The sequence below is a fragment of the Lethenteron reissneri genome, chromosome 57 (assembly GCF_015708825.2).
Source record: "Lethenteron reissneri isolate LAM-NWPU_2019-01 chromosome 57, ASM1570882v1, whole genome shotgun sequence".
Taxonomy (NCBI): domain Eukaryota; kingdom Metazoa; phylum Chordata; class Hyperoartia; order Petromyzontiformes; family Petromyzontidae; genus Lethenteron; species Lethenteron reissneri.
Window position 1 is genome coordinate 3,258,695 of NC_083835.1, and position 22,525 is coordinate 3,281,219.

At 53.0% G+C, this 22,525-nt stretch overlaps 1 protein-coding gene across 1 annotated transcript in view; it reads right to left on the minus strand.

Moving 5' to 3' along the window:
• Window positions 1-337: 337 nt before the first annotated feature.
• LOC133357172 (TSC22 domain family protein 2-like) overlaps window positions 338-22,525 on the minus strand; it is a 36,135-nt gene continuing 13,947 nt past the window's right edge. The window contains exons 2-3 of the mRNA XM_061574991.1: window positions 12,186-12,237; window positions 338-11,596 (exon numbers count right to left, since the gene is read on the minus strand). Coding sequence (XP_061430975.1) covers window positions 11,297-11,596; window positions 12,186-12,237 — 352 coding nt within the window. The 3' untranslated portion in view covers window positions 338-11,296. The remainder of the gene's footprint in view (window positions 11,597-12,185; window positions 12,238-22,525) is intronic.

Consider the following 22,525-nt stretch of genomic DNA (forward strand, 5'->3'; position numbering starts at 1 on the left):
GACTTACGAACACACCTCTGGAACTAACTCACTCGTAAGTAGAGGAGCCCCTGGTACAGGAGTCAGCCTCGATTTAAAGCTTTCGTGACTGCAGGGATTCATCTTCTTGGTTCTTTCGGTAAAGTCACGTAGAAGGAAAATAATAAAATAATACAATATATAAAAATAAAACAATTATATAATTCTCACGACGTTTCGGCCACAACGCAAGCAGCCGTCTTCAGGTGGAGAACAGGTCTGTCGAGACTGCCTTCTCGACAGACCTGTTCTCAGAGACTCTGCCTTCTCGACAGACCTGTTCTCCACCTGAAGACGGCTGCTTGCGTTGTGGCCGAAACGTCGTGAGGATTATTTTATTATGTTTTATTTTTATATTTTTTATTATTTTCCTTCTACGTGACTTTACCGAAAGAACCAAGAAGAGGAGTCAGCCTGTCTGGGAACCAAGCGCACGTTGGGACGCAGGTGGCATGGTAACAGCACCGCTTTGACAGTAGCAGCTCATCCGAACCCATCCAACGTGGGATCAAAATGTGCATTCAATCGACTCGGCTTCAGCTACGGCAAGCACGGGGTCGCTCTGAACATCAAACAAAAACCCGAGGATGGGAAATTCTCAAAACTGGAATCTTATGAATGCGCGCGGTACCACGAGCGCGTGTGGTAAACACACGGATCGGGGTCATGGATCAGTGTCACGGATCGGGGTCACGGATCAGTGTCACGCATCAGTGTCACGCATCAGTGTCACGCATCAGTGTCACGGATCAAGGTGTCACAGATCGGAGTGTCACGGATCGGGGTCATGGATCAGTGTCACGGATCGGGGTCACGGATCAGTGTCACGCATCAGTGTCACGCATCAGTGTCACGGATCAAGGTGTCACAGATCGGAGTGTCACGGATCGGGGTCATGGATCACTGTTACGGATCAGTGTCACGGATCGAGGTGTCACAGATAAGAGTGTCACGGATCAGTGTCACGAATTGGGGTCACGTATTGGGGTGTCACGGATCGGAGTGTCACAGATAAGAGTGTCACGGATCAGTGTCACGGATCGGAGTGTCACGCGGCCCAAGCCGTTGACGCCCCCACTACTTTCTCTCTTCGACCAAAGCTCACAGCGGCTACTGCTGCTGCGTCGACAGGAGACGATCTAGAAGACTTACTACCCTGGCAGTCTCCCCCCATCATCATCTGATCTCCGCCGTGGTGGCCGGACTCCTGGAGACCACTCCCAATGCCCCCGTCTTGGAAACCGGCCCTCCCTGTCAGAGGTCGCCACTGGGTACCCGATACCCGTACCCTACCCGATACCCGGCTACCCGTACCCGGCCGGGTATGGTTTGCGACCCTGGTGCGGCCGGGTACGGGTAGGCCGTGAGTCACTGGTGAGTCCCCGTTTGTCACTCATTTCCCAACGTCTCGTCTCTTCTCACAATTCAAGTTCCTAGAATCAACCCACCCGCGCCTGCAACATGGCTTCATCCCAGAGGTCGCAATCGGGTACCCGTACCTGTACCCTACCCGATACCCGGCCGGGTACGGGTATCAGGTAGGGTACGGGTACCCATTTGCGACCCTGGTGCGGCCGGGTACGGGTAAGGAATCAAAACCCGTTTGCGACCTCTGCTCCCTGTCCACCGTCCCACACACACCTATTGCTGGAAATCAGTGGCAAAGCTGCTTTACGGCTCATGGGATTCCTCCAGTATGAATAAATATTCTGATTCTGATGTTCCTACGTTCCTCGACGAGTGCTAAGGATCCAGGTGGTGAACTTTCACTGACCGGTCACCCACGATGACCGCTCACCGCAGCGTTCGCTACGTAACATCGCAAGTTCAACGTTGTCACTTTAGCCACGATTGAAATAAGATAGCTATTACACAACTTAAAAAAGGTACACTTATCAACCGTTACGACCAATACTGTGCACAGTGTTCAATGTAGCTCCCAAGGTATTTTACGGCTGCACCGCATTTCACGCCGCATGCTGGCGCGAAACGTCGGGCACGCCGCGCAGAAAGCAACACACGGAACGACCCGGAAAACCGCATCGGAGAACTCGGTGGCGGCAGCAGCAGCAGCAGCAGCAAAACCACGAAAAACTCACGCGGTCGAATTATATTCAAGTCCCGAACAATTCAACAAAACTCCACGACGTACCCAACATACATCTGTGTTCATGTAGTGTTGTTGGGGAGCGGTGGTGCAGCGGTTAGCGCATTGCACTACGAAGCCGGCGGCCCGAGTTCCGATTTTTGCTCACGGGCAACCCAAGTGACGATCATCTGAACCGGTCCCGGGCCTCCCCTAGGTACCTGGTGCGGTGTGTAAACATTGTCGCTGGGGAGACAAAGGCGGCCGGCCGTGGTGCTGGGCACCAATCCCCTCGTGTGCTGTTCCGGCCTTTATAGGTGCTCGCTATCAGCACTTGCCCCGGCAGTAGTAGCACAAGTCGCTACATAGGCTATGGGCCCCGCGCTTTCAAGGGCTCCGCGCCAAATGCTTTCAAGCTATCAATTCCGTTTCAGTGATTCTGCACTTGCTCTATTACTATAGTACTATACCGCCATCAACTTTTACGAACGACTGGGTGTTGCAGGTTAGCGATTTGTCGTATTATCTGGCTGTATAGCAAATGAAAAAATACAATAAATTTACTGTGCAAGTTAAAATTTCGTGTTTTAATATTTACGTGATTTTATTATTTATTTAGGGCCCCTTTATAACATCATGCAACAGGCCCCGCACTAGCTTAATCGGGCACTTGCCATCACGGCGCCATCAAGGTAACGTGACAAGGTCCCTTCCTACGGTCTCTCTTATGTACGTGTGTACATTGAACTTCTTTCGCATCGTACGTAGCCAACCATGCTAATGGGAGGTGAGTGTGAAGGACAACAAACTGGGTCTCTGTGTGAGTCTATGAGTCTCTGTGTGAGTCTATGGGTCTCTCTGTGAGTGTCTATGGGTTTCTGTGTGAGTCTATGGGTTTCTGTGTGAGTCTGTGAGTCTCTGTGTGAGTCTATGGGTCTCTATGTGAGTCTATGAGTTTCTGTGTGAGTCTATGGGTCTCTGTGCGAGTCTGTGGGTCTCTGTGTAAGTCTATGGGTCTCTCTGTGTGAGTATATTGGTCTCTATGTGAGTCTATGGGTCTCTGTGTGAGTGTCTATGGGTCTCTGTGTGAGTGTCTATGGGTCTCTCTGTGCGAGTCTATGGGTCTCTGTGAGTGTCTATGGGTCTCTGTGTGAGTTTGTGTGAGTCTATGGGTCTGTGTGAGTCTGTGAGTCTCTGTGTGAGTCTATGGGTCTCTATGTGAGTCTATGGGTTTCTGTGTGAGTCAGTGGGTCTCTGTGTGAGTCTATGGGTCTCTATGTGAGTCTATGGGTTTCTGTGTGAGTCTGTGGGTCTCTGTGTGAGTCTATCGGCCTCTGCGTGAGTATCTATGGGTCTCTGTGTGAGTCTATGGGTTTCTGTGTGAGTCTGTGGGTCTCTGTGTGAGTCTATCGGCCTCTGCGTGAGTATCTATGGGTCTCTGTGCGCGTCTGTGTGTGTATGTTGAACTTCTTTCGCACCGTACGTAGCCCGCCGTGCTTATCGGAGGTGCGGCTTTCGTGAACGCGTATCCCAGTAGAACACACTTAACGCACTGGCCCGCAAGATAAACACGCGCCTGCTAACCGCCTGTGTCTAATGAGGGGTGTTGAAGCAGCTGCATCGTTTCCCCTGCGGTGCTGCGATGAGATTATTTGAGTGATTCGTCTGCTAGAAATGTACACGTGACGATAAGCCACTTTTGCGCCGAGGCTATCATTTGTGGCCAGGTCGCTTCTGAGAAAGAGCTACACAGCTGAGTGGACTTTAGCCGGTAAAATAAGTGTTTAGTTTTTATTTGTAGAGATTTGTTGCGATTTGTTTTACCTTTCCCATAGTTTTGCAACTCCTATCGCGTTCTTGTGTTGTTCTGATCCGCCCCGACTGGACATCTGTGAAAAAGCGATTTTTAGCTCTTTGGATTCCTCCAGTATGAACAAACATTCCGATTCCGAAGTTTCTAAACCCGGCTTGCTGGCGAAAGGGCCTCCCAACTCTATAGCTCTGTAGAAAGTGGGAGCTTGGCCTACTCTTCCACGCCGGCCAGACGAGGTGGCAGCAGCCGCACTTCACCGCCACCATATCCTTAGGCTTTTTTTTACTTTACCGAAAAAACCTAAGAATATGAATCCTTGCAGTCACGAAAGCTTAAAATCCACGCCACCATATCCGCAACCTGTCGTCGGGGGTGACCGTGGCGTACACGTTTAGATTATTAAGCACCGATTGTTCACGTTATCCTCGACGGCCGTAGGGCTGGCGCGAAAACTAATTTCTCCACGCGGCGATTATTATTAGACATTTTTTTCTCCAGATTATCCGCAAAATGTTCACGGGTAAGGAGGACGTCATCGGCGAATTCACCACGGAAAAAAACAGGAGCCCTGCATTTGTAGAGTTTTACAACAACAACAACAAAAAATCTCCCGAATTCCGTGGAGCTGATCTCCTGCAATTATTCCAGCATCTGCAAGGCCGCACCTCCGATTAGCGATTAGCGCGGTCGGTTGGCGACGAACGGTGCGGAAGAAGGTCAACATACGTACAAACTAACCCCTCTCAACCTTCATTGTGCCATATCTGCAGCCAAACAAGTGAACCCGTGCACTCCGGTAGCCTTACCAGCAGGGTTCAGTGTTTTACCACCGTTACGGCCACTTATACTGAGGCAGTTGCTTTCTCCATTTCTCTTCAGTGTTCTCAGACTTAAGACTTTATCTCTAAACTCAAAACCATTTTTTTTCTACTTCACCAGTTTAAGGCCCACGTTGAGTTGTGTAGCCGCTCTTTTTCAGAAGTGACCTGGCAATCACAAATGATAGCTCAACGAAGTGGCTTATCTCGTGCAAATTTACAGCGGCCAAATACTACAGAGGCACGTGATGTTGATTCTAAATGTGGGGGGGGGGGGGGGGCGGGAAAACGAAGGATCCGGAGAAAAAAAAATTCCACGTGACCACGGGGAGAGCATGCGAACTCCAAATATACAGCAGCAGGCGGCAGGGCCGGGATCGAACCCACGACCTCCTGTATACCGGGCGAGGTGGTTAACATCTCTCTTAGCCACCGTGATGATGAGAGAGAGACACCGCGAACTCCAAATATGCAGCAGGCGTCAGGGTCGCAATCGAACCCACGACCTCCTGTATACCAGGCGAGGAGGTCAACATCTCTTAGCCACCATGATGATGAGAGAGAGACACCGCAAACTCCAAATATACAGCAGGCGTCAGGGTCGCGATCGAACCCACGACCTCCTGTATACCAGGCGAGGTAGTTAACATCTCGTAGCCACCGTGATGATGAGAGAGACACGCGAACTCCCAAATATGCAGCAGGCGTCAGGGTCGCGATCGAACCCACGACCTCCTGTATACCAGGCGAAGAGGTCAACATCTCTTAGCCACCGTGATGATGAGAGAGAGACACCCCGAACTCCAAATATGCTGCAGGTGTCAGGGTCGCGATCGAACCCACAACCTCCTGTATACCAGGTGAGGAGGTCAACATCTCTTAGCCACCGTGATGATGAGAGACACCGCGAACTCCAAATATGCAGCAGGCGTCAGGGTCGCGATCGAACCCACGACCTCCTGTATACCAGGCGAAGAGGTCTACATCTCTTAGCCACCATGATGATGAGAGAGAGACACCCCGAACTCCAAATATGCAGCAGGTGTCAGGGTCGCGATCGAACCCACAACCTCCTGTATACCAGGTGAGGAGGTCAACATCTCTTAGCCACCGTGATGATGAGAGACACCGCGAACTCCAAATATGCAGCAGGCGTCAGGGTCGCGATCGAACCCACGACCTCCTGTATACCAGGCGAGGAGGTCAACATCTCTTAGCCACCGTGATGATGAGAGACACCGCGAACTCCAAATATGCAGCAGGCGTCAGGGTCGCGATCGAACCCACGACCTCCTGTATACCAGGCGAAGAGGTCAACATCTCTTAGCCACCGTGATGATGAGAGAGAGACACCCCGAACTCCAAATATGCAGCAGGTGTCAGGGTCGCGATCGAACCCACAACCTCCTGTATACCAGGTGAGGAGGTCAACATCTCTTAGCCACCGTGATGATGAGAGACACCGCGAACTCCAAATATGCAGCAGGCGTCAGGGTCGCGATCGAACCCACGACCTCCTGTATACCAGGCGAAGAGGTCAACATTTCACCACCGCGGCACCCCAGTCCTTATTACTTTCCTTTCTGGAATCCATTCTCGATATGTGTCCAAACCATCGCAAATGTATTATCTTACATTGTCACCAACACTCATTAACTTTCGGCCCAGTTGTTTTTGACCAGTTTTAAAAATAGATTATATATGTGTGTGTGTGTGTGTGAAGCTACGGTACATAGAGATTGCGTGAAATACTGACAGCATCTCCCAGTAAACGTGCAAACGTCGGGCCAACGTTGGCACTCGGTCGCATGGGTTGGTGCAACGTCGCCTACTTGTTAATCAGGGGGGGGGGGAAATTGCACAAAACCTCTCCCCCTCCCACCCCACCCCAACTCCAAATCCTTTTAACAATTATTTTATCGCTTGGCACTGGTCAATAATATATCTCGCTTATCAGAGGCTAAAGAGAGCGCACTTTGTTAAATATTGGCACAGAGAAAACGTGATGTGCTTTTTTTTTCGCTCAACGAATGGCTCCTGAGAGCCGAGCAGGTTGAGCGAACGACTCAAGAGGGCGGCGCGGCGAAGGAGGAGGAGCCACAGAAGAGGCGGCAGCGACGCGGTGAGCCAGCGCCAGCATTTCAAGCCGCTCCAAGCTCTGCAGCCCTCTATGCGGGGTGCTTAAAAACAAATGTGAACACTTCTGAGAATTTGCAACAATACAGAAATGTGCCTCCGGGCTCTGGAGACCACCTGAAGAAGATTCCAGGCACGCGTTGACAATGCTGGCGAACAAGTGGGAGACCCTTTAACTTTTTTAAGCCATTAACTTCACATTTGTTATCATGTTGCAGTGTATTACCCGTTGTTTTTCCATTAAAAACGATAGCCCCATAAAAGTGTTAACATTTTTTTTAACGTAACCTGCACATCGAGTTGCTTTCGTTGCCAATCGACGAGCGCTTCCACGTGGGAGGAAACCGGAGCACCCGGGAGTAAACCCACACTCGTGCGAGGGGGAAACACTCTATCCCGTACGGAGGGAACAGGTGGAGTCCACAGTCGCCGTACCGCCGCCTCCTGGCGAGTCAAACCATGGCACCTCATCGATGCACTTGTGCGATCCGCCAACCCTCGCTGCCTCCGCTGTGTGCTGGATTACGTGCCACGTGCATAGCCACCACTATTGAGCCTTCACCATCATCACCACCACCACCGTCGTCGTCGTCGGCGATCGATCCACTGCTCAATGAAGGCCTCGCCAAGCCATCGCCATTCCATAAGCAGTTCGAACGACGATCGAAATTCCAAATTCCCAGCCCGGGGCGCCGACCCTTGCCGTGGGACGACCCGCTTCTCCCCACGTCGATGAGGATTATTTAGCCGCTCCACTCTGGCTCGTGAACGCTCCTCCGGCGGGAGTGACTCGACTCCAGGTCGCACGTTGAGCCCGCGCGATCTTTGCTCGAGACACAAAATCGACGTTTTCTTTAGGCTTTTAAAAAAAAGAAAAACGTCCCGACACGATTCGTAGCGTTAGGCACCCACGGTACTTTTGCATCGCAAATCCACCGCCGGATGAGGAGGGCTTACTTGACCATACTTTGCCATGTGTGCCCCGTGCACTGGCGGGGAGAGATGGAGGCAGGGAGTGTAAATGTGGGAGCGTACGAGTACAGTACAGCAACGTGTTCGTTGTTGTTTGTTGCCGCGCTGCCCACTATGCTCTGCCGTGCGTGGCGGTCACCCCGCACCGAGCGCTCACCAGGCCCAAGCCTGCTTAGCTCGCGGGATCTGTCGAGACCGGGGGGGGGGCGCATTGCGGGCGGCTTAGCCAAAGGCCAATTTAAAATAGCGAATGTAAATTGTGAAAAATAAAAATTGTGAAAATCCATTGTAATATTTCACGTCCGAAGTTTCAATTTAGAAAGAAGAAGAAAAAAAACCCTCTCGCGAATTAGCCGACGCGTTTACCCACCGCCGGCGGTCTCTCGTCTGGCTTCTGCGCTCCGATCGCTACGGCATTGTCACAGGCGGAAGCGACGGGGCAAGGCGATGAGGTAGACAGCACGTGGGTCGGGTCGCCATCTGTATGCCTAAGGGATCAGACTTATCTTATCTTAAAATAACTTACATGGCGCATTATCCAAGGCCCTTTACAGAGAATTACCAGTGGTGTGACGTATGAATGTGACGGTGGAGATGAGGTTTGAATGAAAGGGGGGGCAAATCCGTGATGATGCATGAATTCGGTGAAAGCGAAATTTACGACAGCAAATGATGACGAATGGATTGCATTCATGAATGGGGTGACTGAGTGAAAGCCGCGTCATGAGAATATGAAGAGGAAACAGTGACGGTGGTGGTTATGACGGGGAGAGATTAAGGGGTCGTGGGGTGAGCAAGGGAACAAGTGGCTTGTGAGTGAGGAGCGGAAGCTTCGTGAGCGAAGGTGACCGCTTAACGCGGATGGGGAATTCTAGATTTGAAGCTTTCGTGACTGCAAGGATTCATACTCTTAGTTTTTTCGGTAAAGTCACGTAGGTAAAAAATACCCGTAAAAACTAAGTTTTTCACTATAAATCCTGTATATGCGTGGCATCGGTTTTATTTCATTATTCATTTCTGTTTTGCTTGAGTAAGAGTTTCATTTTTATCACATTGGTATTTTAAATTAAATATGAATTTTTTTTTCCTAAAAAGTGGAACATTTTGGAAAAAAAAAATTTCACGAAAATAAATTGTCACGCACAACGTGTCTGTGTGCAAAATGTCAGCTCGATTGGATCACGGGAAAAGTGGGTTAAAATACGACCGAAAGATTTGCACGGTCGTAAGCGCGCAAGCAAGCAAGCAAGTGAACTTAATATAAAGGATTTCAAAATGAAATTAAAATTAATGTATCTTGATACAGCAAATCTGGCTGTGACGGTCCCACCTGATGACGGAGACTTGTGTTGCCTCCGAAACGTCGTGATTTTTTATTTAATTTTTATGAATTTTTATTTCATTTTTTACCTACATGGTGACTTTACCGAAAAAACTAAGAGTACGCGGATGGGGAAGTTTGTTCCGGTGAAGGGGGCGCGCGCACGAGCAGAGAGAGCGAGCGACAGGGTGGATTGAGCACGAGGAAGAAGTGGAGGATAGAAAGCTGCTGTCCCGGGAAATCTGAAAGGCTTCCGCAGAACATTCAAACATTTGTTTTTGCCATTTACACGAATTTACATCCCCCCCCCCCCCCCCCGCATTATTTGCGAACAGCGCGGATGTGCAAACGCGCCGCGCGATATTTTTTCCGTTAGGATCCAGAGGCGCGGGGAAAACCCGCAGACAAGCGGGAAGTCGGCCGCAGCAATGCGCCGAAACTCCGCGGCCCTGTGCGGTGGCCACGTTTGAGCCAACTCCACGAGTGATGGTGCTTACAACCGCCACGGTTTTTGTTCCGCAGGTCAGAGGTCAGAGGTCAGAGGCGGCAACCCTCCACCAGCACGAGGCCACGGGGGCCGGGCATCCCCTGCGCAGCGCGGCGGTCGACGCAAATTTCCCTTCCTGGCTACGGAACGTACAACCAATCCCATCGATCTGGAGCAATCGCAAGGGTGGCGGCCTTCTCCTACACCCTCATGACAAACACCGCCACGTTTGACTTTTACTTATCGGCAACGTTTGCCGAGTCGTTCAAAGAATTGTGTTTTGGGCGGGGGGAGGGGGGTTTACACAATAGCCAAATCTCTCCTCGGGTTTGCCTGCCGTATAGGGCAGAGACCATGAAATAAAATACAAAATATACATTTATCGATCTCATCATCATCATAATCACACATAGGATTGCACCTTGACGGGGTTATTCCAATCTGAACGACGTCGATTCAAAAGACGCCCTTCTCCAGGACTTCACGGCGGCGCCCATTCGTCATCTTGGTCGTCATCAATCAGCCATGGAGAACCCTCCCGACAGCCAATCAGCCGCCGGCAACTCTCGCGACCCCCGTGATGTCACGGGCCGCGGGGAAACGGCGCAGTCGACCCCACGTGTCCGACGGAACCGGACAGCCCTGCGGCTGTCTAAGCAGCGATAACCCTTACGTTATATATATTTATATATATACTAACACACGCGCAACGTTAATTGCGAAAGTCCACCCCAAAACCATCGCAACTTTTCAAAGTCGCCGCCTTGTGACGATCGTATTCATAGCAGCAGCAGCAGAAGACGCGGCAGTAGCAGTAGCAGCACTGGCAGTAGTCGGGATGCATTCATTTTTAAAACCGTGGCGAGACAAAGAGATCAACGGCATACACATTCCATGCTTTAAAGCCGACGGGATTCTCGCCCGCTGTATTTTTCCTGCGGTGCCGTGCGGCGAACCGGGCGCGTGCCACGTGAAACGTCGCGAGCGTCGCACGGCGTCGCGCGACTTCGCGAAGGCCGGTCACGTGACCGCCCGTCCGTGCCTCTCGTCCCCGGGACTCTCTCTCTCTCTCTCGTCTCTCTCTCTTCGGCGAAAGCCAAGCGTGGGCCGGAACTCCGTCCCGCGTCTCCACGCGCACAAACACAAATATAGTTTCAGTCCCAACGGTACATCGCCTCTGCAAACTGACATTATCCAGCGGCGGTTGTTTCGAGCGTAAAACTCTGCACTGGTTTCCGGCCCTTCTTGGGTCTCATCAGTAGGGCGTGGGCTTGTTGAACGAATGCTGCCGGGTGATCGGGCTTTGTTTGGCGAGAAGGCCGCCCCCCCTTCTGAACAAATCGTGGTCATCTCGCCGTCACCCCAAATCAATATTTGCCTCTTGCCCGCAGCCTCTCTCACCTCCATCTCCGCATGGAGACCTCTGTATCTCGAACCTACACCTCTGCCGTGTCTCCATCTCTCATCCATGTCCACCGTGCCGCTTCGCCTCGATATTTACGCCACGGCGAGGCAACGCCATTCTCGACCAGTGGCGGAGGGAGCGGTGACGGTGGAGGCCCCGTCTGGGTGGGCCACGCCGAAACCCTCCGTTCGTCGCCCCCACGCGTCCGGCCCGCCGGGCGCCGGCTCTGGCATCGCGGCTTCAGGCCGACGGCACCGCGTTGCCTTGCGCCGGCTGCTGCTGAGCCGCGGGCGGCGCACCGCCGCCACCGCCGCCGTTGTTGTTGCCGCCGTTCTGGCCGTCGCCGGCGGCGGCTGGCGGTGGGGTGGAGTCGGGGAGCTGGCTCAGCAGCTCCTGCAGCTGCTCGGGATTGGCGAGGCCGCGCAGCGCCTGGTTCTCCTGCTCCAGATGGCTGTTCTTCTCCACGAGCTCCTTGATCTGCTCGCGGAGGATCTCCACCTCCTCGCGCACCGCGAACATCAGGTGCGACTTCACCAGGTCCTGCCGGCACACGGTGGGGAGGGGAGGGGAGGGGAGGGGGAGGATGTGACGTCGGCTGGAGGCAGAATCTCGCCATCGCCTGGGTGGCCGGCGGAGGGGAGATGTAAACAAATCATGCTTGTGATGGTTTGGACAGATAGAGGATGGATACCGGAAAGAATAGCGCACATGGTAATGCTGCGGTGGCTAGGAGATGTTAACTACCTCGCCCAGCAAACAGGAGGTCGTGGGTTCGATTCCGACCCCGATGCCTGGTGGTGTGGATTTTTCTTCGGGTCCTCCGATTTTTTACCCTCCACATTTAGAATCAACGTGCCCCTATAGCATTTGGCTGCTGTCAATTTCCACACGATGATCATTTTTGATGGCCAGGTCGCTTCTGAAAAAATATCTATGTAGCTCAGTGAGCATTACCTGCCAAAAATAAAAATATATATTCATAGTTTTACAGTTTTTGTAGGCGGTTGTGGTGCTTCGGCTTGTTCCGTATCGGCGCGTTATTTTTTGCCGCGACATTTTCCTCTCGTGCGAATCTCATTACGATCGAATTGTGTGTGTTTGCCTCGGCGAGTCACAGAGTTCCACTTACCATGGCTTGCTCGATCTTGTTGTCAATAGCGACCATGCTGGCTCCGGGGGAGCTGAGACACACGGGGAAGAGAAGAAAAGAAATCAACGGTCACCTGAGCGACGTGAATATCTGGGCGTTGATGCGGATATGTGGGCTTCGATGTGGATACCTGGGCGATGATGTGGCGATGATGTGGATATCTGGAGTTTGATGTGGATATCTTGACGATGATGTAGACATCTGAGCGATGATGCGGATACGTGGACGATACGGCTATCCGGACGATGCGGATGCGGTGATGTTCATTAGTTGACAGTCAAATGGACATTTCTGTATGAATGTATGTATCAATGTATGTATTCATGGATGTATGTATGTATGAATGAATGTTTGTATGTATGTATGGATGAATGTATGCATGTTTGTATGAATGTATGTATGTATGATTGTATGTATGAATGTATGTATGTACTGCATGAATGTACGTTGTATGTATGTATGAATGTATTATTGTATGAATGTACAGTATGTATATATGAATGTATGTATCAAAGTATGTATTATTGTATGTATATATGAATGTGTGTATTATTGTATGTATGAATGTATGTATGTATGGGGGGGAAGGACAGGAAACTGAACACACAAAGCACAGTTTTTGATTCTCAGAGATGGAATTTAGACAATTTGTAAGTGCAGCGCAAAATGTAATGCGATGGTTTTTTGTTGTTGTTGATGTTGGGCAGTCAGTATTGACAACTCACTGGAGTTGAGAATCCGCTTTAATCTCAACTCGGTCTGGGTGAGTCTACGGGACTCTGGGTGAGTTTATGGGTATACGTGATTCACTTGTGGCCAGGCTTGAGACTGTCAAATCACTAGAACCCGGTTTAATCACAGGCAGCTGCCTGGATTAACGTTTCAAGTTTTAAGTTTCAAGTTTCATTTATTAGGTATCGCCCTGTGAGCCATGCGGCTCTTAAGTGGGGTGCAACCCAGGATGGACCCCCCCAGCAAGGCTGTGTCGCAGTCAATAGTCCGATTCACAGTGGCCCTCAAAAGACCCTGTGAGATTATCCCTAGAGTAGAGTAGGCTGCGAGCGCTGCAGCCAGGGTCTGAATTTGACAAATTTGATCGATGACTCGCAAGTTCATCTTCTTGGTTCTTTCGGTAAAGTCACGTAGAATGGAAATAATAAAATAATAAAATAAAACATTATAAAATTATTCTCACGACGTTTCGGCCACAACGCAAGCAGCCGTCATTCAGACGCTGTCTCCCCGACAGACCTGTTCTTCACCTGAGGACGGCTGCTTGCGTTGTGGCCGAAACGTCGTGAGAATAATTTTATAATGTTTTATTTTATTATTTTATTATTTCCATTCTACGTGACTTTACTGAAAGGACCAAGAAGATGAATCCCTGCAGTCACAAAAGCTTTAAATCGAAATTTGACTCGCAAGTTGCTTAATTGGGAAAAGCCACGAGGCAAATTTTGCTCCGACGGGTAGAAAATTTTCGATTTTAAACTTTCGTGACTGCAGGGATTCACATTCTTGGTTCTTTCGGTAAAGTCACGTAGACAAATGGTCACTTTAGCAGGGTTGGCACCTCTGATTAGCGCGGTTGGCTACGTACGGTGCGAACGAAGTTCAAAGTACGTACAGGCCCTCATGATGCTGGCCCGCAGAGTGCGTGTTTGCGTGTTTGTGTGCGTGCGTGCGCTTTACAGCTTTGGATAACCTTCGAATGGATACGTTCACCACACTTTGACCAGAGTGCTCAGCGCGGGACTTTGTTCTCGGCCAAGGAAGCCTACCTCGTGACAGTGTCAAAGCCACGACCCGTAGAGTCATTCAACCGTTCCCAACACAAGTGGGGGGGGGGGCGAGGAATGCGGAATTGAGACTCCGTCTCCAAGGCCACACAATGCCACGAAAAAATGCCACGGAACGCAAAAAATAGATTGCTCAGAAAAGGAGAGCCGTCGTATTTTTAAGGCAAAAGCTGAAGTGTCGATTTAAATCTTTCGTGACTGCGGGGATTCATATTCTTGGTTCTTTCGGTAAAGTCACGTAGAAGGGAAATAATAAAATAATAAACATAAAACAATAAAATGTAATTGTTTTATTTTTTTATTCCCTTCTACGTGACTTTATCTAAAGAACCAAGAATATAAAATTTAAAGTGTCGCAAATGTTGTTCAACTACAGCACGGGCTGCATACACGTCACTGCTTGCATAAGCACGGATCTGAAACGGATTAACTTGCTTCGGTTGCGTAACAAAACGTCTCGCAGCCCCCCCCCCTCCCTCCCCCGGTCCCCCGCCCCCATCATCGGCAGCTGTCCCTGTGTGGCACAAGGTGACTGAACGCCTGGCTCGGCGATGGGCATGCGTCTGCCAGGAGGGGCGAGAGATGCTGTTGCCCACAATTAAAGTCGCGTATGAGATTCTGCTCATTAATCAACTTGGGCACATTCTAAAGGAGAATGACGCCTCGGGTACACGCCAGAGCTGAACCCTCTGCGCGCGGCGCCATAATCGCCGGCCATCATCTCTCCACTGCTGGATGAAGGCCTCCCCCCACCTCCCCTCCCCCCCGGACGTTCTCTCGGATCGCCCTCGGAACGGCAACTTCCAATCAGGTAGGCGGTAGGGGTCACGTGACCAGGTCGCGGAACGCTCGTGGGGTAAAGAGTGGGTACTTTCCACGTCTCGCAAGATCTTTTCGGCCAGCGCGGAAGAGTAGGCCAAAAACACCCGACTTTGGGTGAACACAGAGGTCGCAACCGGGTACCCGATACCCGTACCCTACCCGATACCCGGCTACCCGTACCCGGCTGGGTACGGGTAGCCTTTTGCGACCCTGGTGCGGCCGGGTACGGGTACGGGTAGGCCGTGAGTCACTGGTGAGTAACCGTTTGTCACTCATTTCGGGTAGGGTACAGGTAGGGAACGGGTACCAGTACCCGGCCGGGTACGAGTACGGGTACCCACTTGCGACCCTGGTGCGACCGGGTACGGGTACGGAAACAAAACCCATTTGCGACCTCTGGGTGAACACCAGCGCGGGTTCAGAGCAGGGAGCGCGTGTAACATTTTACCGAGGGCAGCTGAAGTGAAATATAAATGGTCCGGGAGAGTTTGCGGAGGGGGCTTTGGATTTGGTTTGTCGACGTTAATGAAGCGGACACCGCCGTGGAGCGATGATTCAACAACACGCTCCACTTGCAATCCAGAGGTCACCGCTCCGATTTGATCTCCCCCCCTCTCCCCACCACCGCCCCTCTCCCCCGCCCGACCGCCTCCGTACGCCACGGTTACTCCGACGACGGTGGGGGTTAAAGTGCGGGCGCTGCCACCTCGTCCGCCCACTTTCCGAGAGCTGTCGAGTTGTGGGGACCCTTCCGCCAGCAGTGGCGTTTCGCAGGCAATTGCAGGGGCTGCGCCTTTTGCCTTAAAATTCGCGCTCGTGTGCCCCCCCCACCCCACCCCCTCTCCGCCACACCAAGCAAAGGTGGCACCAGCGGAGGCTTCGGTGTGCGGGGCAGCGCGCGGGTTGTGACACCGCCGCACGAATGTTGTCCCACACCTCGCTATCATTTCTGAAGCCACGTCGGGGGTATTGACCACACCCCGAAGCCAAGCGCCGTTTCAGCTCTCGAGTTTCGACATCGAACGGAGAGCTCCGGCGTTGCTGCAAATGGCCAAACAAGAATCGGCTAACCCGATACCGTTTCCTTTTCTTCCCCTCCCCCGCCCCCGCCCGTTGTACCGCTACGTGCGTTCCTGAAGCAGGAGCTGCCGGCACAGTGGGGCGAAACGTCGGACACCGCGCCGAACAACGCACAAAGTGGCACGACCCCAAACCGCGACGGAGAGCCACGTAGCAGCAGCAGCAGTAGCAGCACAACCGGGGGGTGGGGGAAACCACCCGGGCGGTGTTCTTCTCGCGACTGAAGTTGGCGCTCGGCTACGATCGCGCAAGCATGACGCCAGATCGCGTCCCGTTGCCCTCCGCCGCCGCGACGCGGGCGAATGGATGGAGCTTGCCGGCATGCTTTATTGAACAGCAGACCGGGAAGTTGCCAATTCTCTTCGCGATGCTTTGCCGTTATCAATTCCAAAATTGTGACCGCGTCACCGGCACGCAAACGGCCCAAACTCTTTCGCGACAAACAAGGCCCCCTAAACATCTAAACAACGTGACGTGACGTGCGGCTGATGGGCGTTCGTGCAACCCTTCCACAATTCCGGGTTTCGTGGTTTCCTCTTTCACCACTGAGAGGCTATAACCCCCCCTCCCTCCCGTCTTTTCACCCCCGTCTCCCGCGCCCCCCTCCCCCCAATCCGACCCAGCTCATTTCAGACTCTGTATAGGAGGGGGAACCACCTGGCCTAGAACACCTCCTCCTTTTCCTTTAAGGGGACGACTCTAGAATGTTCCATGCGCTAGGAGTGTACGATGCCCTCTGTTTTCCATGAAGGGAGGGGGCTCATCTTGATCCTTCCAAGTCGCCCAGTGCAGTCTTTCTGGCTACGGCGTTAAGGGTCTGCGAGTGGGGCATATCGACGTCTCGTTTTCCGTGCCAAGTCTTCGCGCTATTAAATATTGAACAATACATTGCCCGCCGTACGGCGGTCGTTGCAAAAAAATCGAAACGAGCGATGAAGTTCCCTCCGTCGAAAGATCGCCAAGAATAAGTGCTGCAAATACATATAAATAAACATTCACACGATAACACCATTTTCACACATTTCGCAGATTCCTCTACAGACATCACATGGCCACTATAAATTCCACACCAGGAATGACGTTTGCCTGCAACTCGCCCTCCCCAACTATCCGCGGTCCAAACGCCTAAATATAAATATAATCCTCGGCTCACCATCGCCACCATTGCCACCATCGTCGTCGTCGTCAAATCAGTCGTGAGCAATCCACCGCCGGATGAAGGCATCCTCCCAATTCCACTCACGGACGAAGGCCTTCCCACACCGTCAGTCGTGGGTGCCGTTTGACCAAACTTCGCCACACTGGCCAAGTATTGGCTGGTGAATCACACCACGGGATGTCAACTCAGATCGCTAGGCTCAAAGCGCAGTGCGCTGACCGCTGTCCCACCGTTCCAACCCTTTTGGTAGCTCATTATTTACAGCCTTGCGAAGGCTTCCCCCCCGCCGCCCCCCCCCCCCCCAGACCGTGACGGCCACGGCGCTTGCTTGACCGCTCCGGCCAAGTGCCGCGTTCGTCTAGCGCCGTGATCTTCACTAATTTCGGGGCCCACGCCGGCGCTGCGCGTGAGGGCCGCCACCCATTTCAAGCCATTGGGGTTTGACATCGGCACGACGGTGATGGGAAGCGTCGGGGGCCGCAAGGATGGGCCGCCAACGAAGAACACTGATCTAACGGGACGGGGGGGGGGGCGAGGGGGGGGACGTCACGACAGCCACGGACGCGAGCCGTGGCAGGGAATCGAACTCGGGAGTCGTCCCCGGGGTTCAAAGTGCATCGGCGGCCGGCAGACCGAATCACCGAGCGGCCCGCCCGGCCGCTCCACGGAGGTTTTGCTCGGGGGCCCAAAATAGCAACACAGACAGGGGGAGGAGGAGGAAGCATGCAGCCGCAAATTACCCCGAGTGACGGGCGGAGGTGGACAGATACAAAAGCGACGCAACCGACGACGCACGCGGAGAGATACAGTAGAGTGCGGCACAACGCAGCGCTGCAGTACGGTTGTGTACCGTCAACTGTTCTGGAGCTGCGTATATGTTTACACCGAATGTGGACGTGGCACGCGACCGCCCCGTGTGCTCTCGGGTTGCCAACTCTGGACTGCTGGTGCTATTCAGGGAGATATTTTTTTTCGTTGGTTGTCGTTCTTCTTATTATTATGATAATGAATTGATTTTCTTTAAATATCCAGTCGTCGTCGTCGTCACAATCTCAGCGATTTGCTTTCGATGGTAAACACCGAGGAACTGGATCGATGCGATTGCCAATTCCAGGCTTGGCAACCCTCCCTGCGCTCCCTCCCCCCCGCCCGCCGCATCTCCACGTTGCCACACAGCCTATGACACCTGCTTAGCTTACCCGACCAGACCTCCTGAAGGGTAACACGTTACACGCAATGCCCTCTCTTTCCCCAAACCTGCCAAAACGCCCCTTCTCCGCAGGACCGCGGTGATTTATTCGACCATGCTTCACCGCGCCCCGTCGGCTCAAAAGGCGGTGGGGGGAAGATCAGCACAGGCGTGCGGGAGCGCAGAAAGTACTGCACAACAGTCGATTTTTTGCTTTTCGCTTAGCGGCCTCCTGCCGCCCATCCAGGCGGTGCCGTGACGGCGTGTGCGATTGACGGAGCTCGTGTGAACGTTGTTCTCCGAAACACAACGCCACTGCTGTGCCCTTCCGATGCAATCTCCCCGGGCGCATCTCTCTACACGCCCAGCGACCATGCCGACGTTGGCGCCCCGACGTTGGGCCGACGTTGCACGTTTACGGAGGGACGGGGGGGGGGGCACCTCCTGCTCCTTCAACTCGACGGAGACGATCGTTTTGCGGAGGAACGATTCCCCCTTTGGTTTTCGAAAACCAATAAAAAAACAACAAAACTGTTTTTTTTTTATTTTACCAGGTCAGGTCCACCGAGCTGTGTGTAGCTCTTGTTCAGAAGCGGCCTGGCCGTCTCTAAAACGACAGCCCGACGAGGTGGATTTATGGGGGCCGAATACTCCAAACGCGTGTTTATAAATGTGGAGGGCAAAACCGGAGGACACGGAGAGAAATCCACGCGACTACGGGAAGAGCGAACACGCAAACCCCAACCATACAGCAGGCGTCAGGGTCGGGATCCAACTCACGACCTCCTGCATACCAGGCGAGGTAGTTAACATCTCACCACGGAGAGAGAGAGACACGCAAACCCCAACCATACAGCAGGCGTCAGGGTCGGGATCCAACTCACGACCTCCTGCATACCAGGCGAGGTAGTTAACATCTCACCACGGAGAGAGAGAGACACGCAAACCCCAACCATACAGCAGGCGTCAGGGTCGGGATCCAACTCACGACCTCCTGCATACCAGGCGAGGTAGTTAACATCTCACCACGGAGAGAGAGAGACACGCAAACCCCAACCATACAGCAGGCGTCAGGGTCGGGATCCAACTCACGACCTCCTGCATACCAGGCGAGGTAGTTAACATCTCACCACGGAGAGAGAGAGACACGCAAACCCCAACCATACAGCAGGCGTCAGGGTCGGGATCCAACTCACGACCTCCTGCATACCAGGCGAGGTAGTTAACATCTCACCACGGAGAGAGAGAGACACGCAAACCCCAACCATACAGCAGGCGTCAGGGTCGGGATCCAACTCACGACCTCCTGCATACCAGGCGAGGTAGTTAACATCTCACCACGGAGAGAGAGAGACACGCAAACCCCAACCATACAGCAGGCGTCAGGGTCGGGATCCAACTCACGACCTCCTGCATACCAGGCGAGGTAGTTAACATCTCACCACGGAGAGAGAGAGACACGCAAACCCCAACCATACAGCAGGCGTCAGGGTCGGGATCCAACTCACGACCTCCTGCATACCAGGCGAGGTAGTTAACATCTCACCACGGAGAGAGAGAGACACGCAAACCCCAACCATACAGCAGGCGTCAGGGTCGGGATCCAACTCACGACCTCCTGCATACCAGGCGAGGTAGTTAACATCTCACCACGGAGAGAGAGAGACACGCAAACCCCAACCATACAGCAGGCGTCAGGGTCGGGATCCAACTCACGACCTCCTGCATACCAGGCGAGGTAGTTAACATCTCACCACGGAGAGAGAGAGACACGCAAACCCCAACCATACAGCAGGCGTCAGGGTCGGGATCGAACTCACGACCTCCTGTATACCAGGCGAGGTAGTTAACATCTCGCCGGAGCTGTCCTGGCTCCCGTTCCCTGTGAAACTGTAATCCAATAACGTTCTACACGTCTTGCAGATTTGACAACACGCAAAGCTGCTCACAACCAGCAGAGGAAGGCCCGACCGCCACCCCATATGCCTCTCACGCGTGTCGCGCGACCACTACATTTGCTCGTATGGATTATTCTCAGCCTTGCCTGAACCACCAACTCAAGAGATCTAACGATGCGCGCAGGTGTGCCGCCGCTGCCGCCGCCCGCAAACAACAGGAAGGCCCGGCTCCCATGCCATATGCCCTGCGCGTGTGTCACGTGACCACCGCATCGTACGTCGCACGTAACGATGCCCTCAGCCTCGTCTAGACCGCCGGCTCGGCAGGGCCGAGTGCGCGTGGCCGTGCCGCCATCGTCATCGTGGTCAAGGCCGCCGACTCTACAGAAAGCCGGGGCGAGTGGATCCACGGGTGGCGACGTCAGCGGACGGGCCACGGCACACGACGGCGGCAGCAGCAATTCTCGCCTCATCGGCGTTTAGCGTCCGCCCGCGGTGTGGCCGGCCAAAGGTCTGAGAACGTTCTAAAGTCCTCGCCCGCCCCCCCCGCCCTTCGCTCCGAGGCGTCTCGCGAAGTCGCTGCCCAACGTCGCTGCAACGTTACTCCTCCCGCTGCCCCCCAATCGACGCCATCTGTGCCACCGCGGTAAATGGTTGTTGTACCTTAGCCAGAGGTCGCAAACGAGTTTTGATTCCTTAACCGTACCCGGCCGCACCAGGGTCGCAAATGGGTACCCGTTCCCTACCCGAAATGAGTGACAAACGGTGACTCACCAGTGACTCACGGCTTACCCGTACCCGGCCGCACCAGGGTCACAAACGGGTATCGGGTACCCGGTTGCGACCTCTGACCTTAGCCTCGGGCGGCGGGGGAGGGGGTGGCAGTTAAACCCAAGTGATTAAAGTGAAATACAAAAATGTAGCCCGCTACTTTGTTGCCGTTGATGGCAACATTCGCAACGCCGCCGGTACATTTTTCAAAAGGTAAATGGCGCGGCCCTGCAACTGCTCGCTCACCACACCGCTGGCGGAGGTTGCGGAGGTCCCCTCTAGCGCGTGGGGTATTTGGCCTACTCTTCCACCCTGGCCAGACAACTTGGAAGAGGCGGGAGTTCCCACACTTTACTCCACCTGCACGCGGCCGACCGACCGATCGACCGACTTATTTGACGCCGCTGGTCCCTACCATGGTAAGTGACGCAGGTTTGCCGTTTTCAATTTTCAGGCAATTAATCCCGAGCTCTCGGGAGGTTTAAACGCATTTCTCAACGGATTAACCGAGAAATGCTGGGAGCAAATTGTGAATAAGACGAAAAAAGAGCCTTTGTTGTGTAGACTGGTTCAAATGGGAGGTTCCAAAAGTTGTTAAGGTGCGGCTGATGTAAAAGTGCGGTTGCTGTAAATGGGACTGAGCCTTTGTTATGTAGAGGTGGTGCGGCTGAAACCGCACCGAACCTCACAATGGCTCCTCCCACCCTCAACCAGTATATATACAGATGTAGTGGTGATACGCGCTGGGATTAGGGATCGTATGCCAGCGAGTAATGATTGGCTGTGTATGTGGTGACGCGCGCTGACGGTGGAGGATCAGGGGTCAGCGCGGGGTCGTGGGTTACGGGGTACTGATTGGCTGTGGGCCGGTGACGCGCTGAGAGGGAGTGACCGGGTGGCAGCGCGGTGTGATTGGTGGAGTAGTGTTAACACGCGCTGGGGAAAACGGATCGTAGAGAGAGTGCGTCGTGATTGGTTCACTAAGGAGCGATGCTCACGTCGACGTCCGCATCAGCTCCGTCTCTCGTGAGCAGGGGCTATAAAAGGGGATGCACACAGGCGTAAGGGCAGTATGTAACCAGCGAAGAATGAAGACGGGGATGAAGACATAGGGCCCTGCGGTACCTAGTCCCGCTGTCCTAACGGGACCGGGACTCTGTGTAACCCAGAGGCGAGTGTATTGTGTGTAGCCATAGGCATAGAGTCTACACGAGCCGAATGCATTGTGTGTAGCCAGAGGCATAGGGTCTACACGAGTCAAGTGTGTTGTGTGTAGCCAGAGGCATAGGGTCTACACGAGTCAAGTGTATTGTGTGTAGCCAGAAGCATAGAGTCTACACGAGTTAAGTGGAGTGTATAGCCCAAAGGATAGAGACCACCCGTTGTATTGTGATACGTCAAGATTTAATAAAAGTGTGTTACCCGTCAAGAAGTTCCTGCCGTCAATTCCAATACTTCACAAGGACTGTTTTCTTGGAATTTCTCTCACTTGATGCAGCAGTTGTGCTGTGACGGCTCCACCTTAAGACGGAAGCTTGTGTTGCCTCCGAAGCGTGGTGATTTTTATTTTATTTTTTATTTTACTTTTATTAATTTTAATT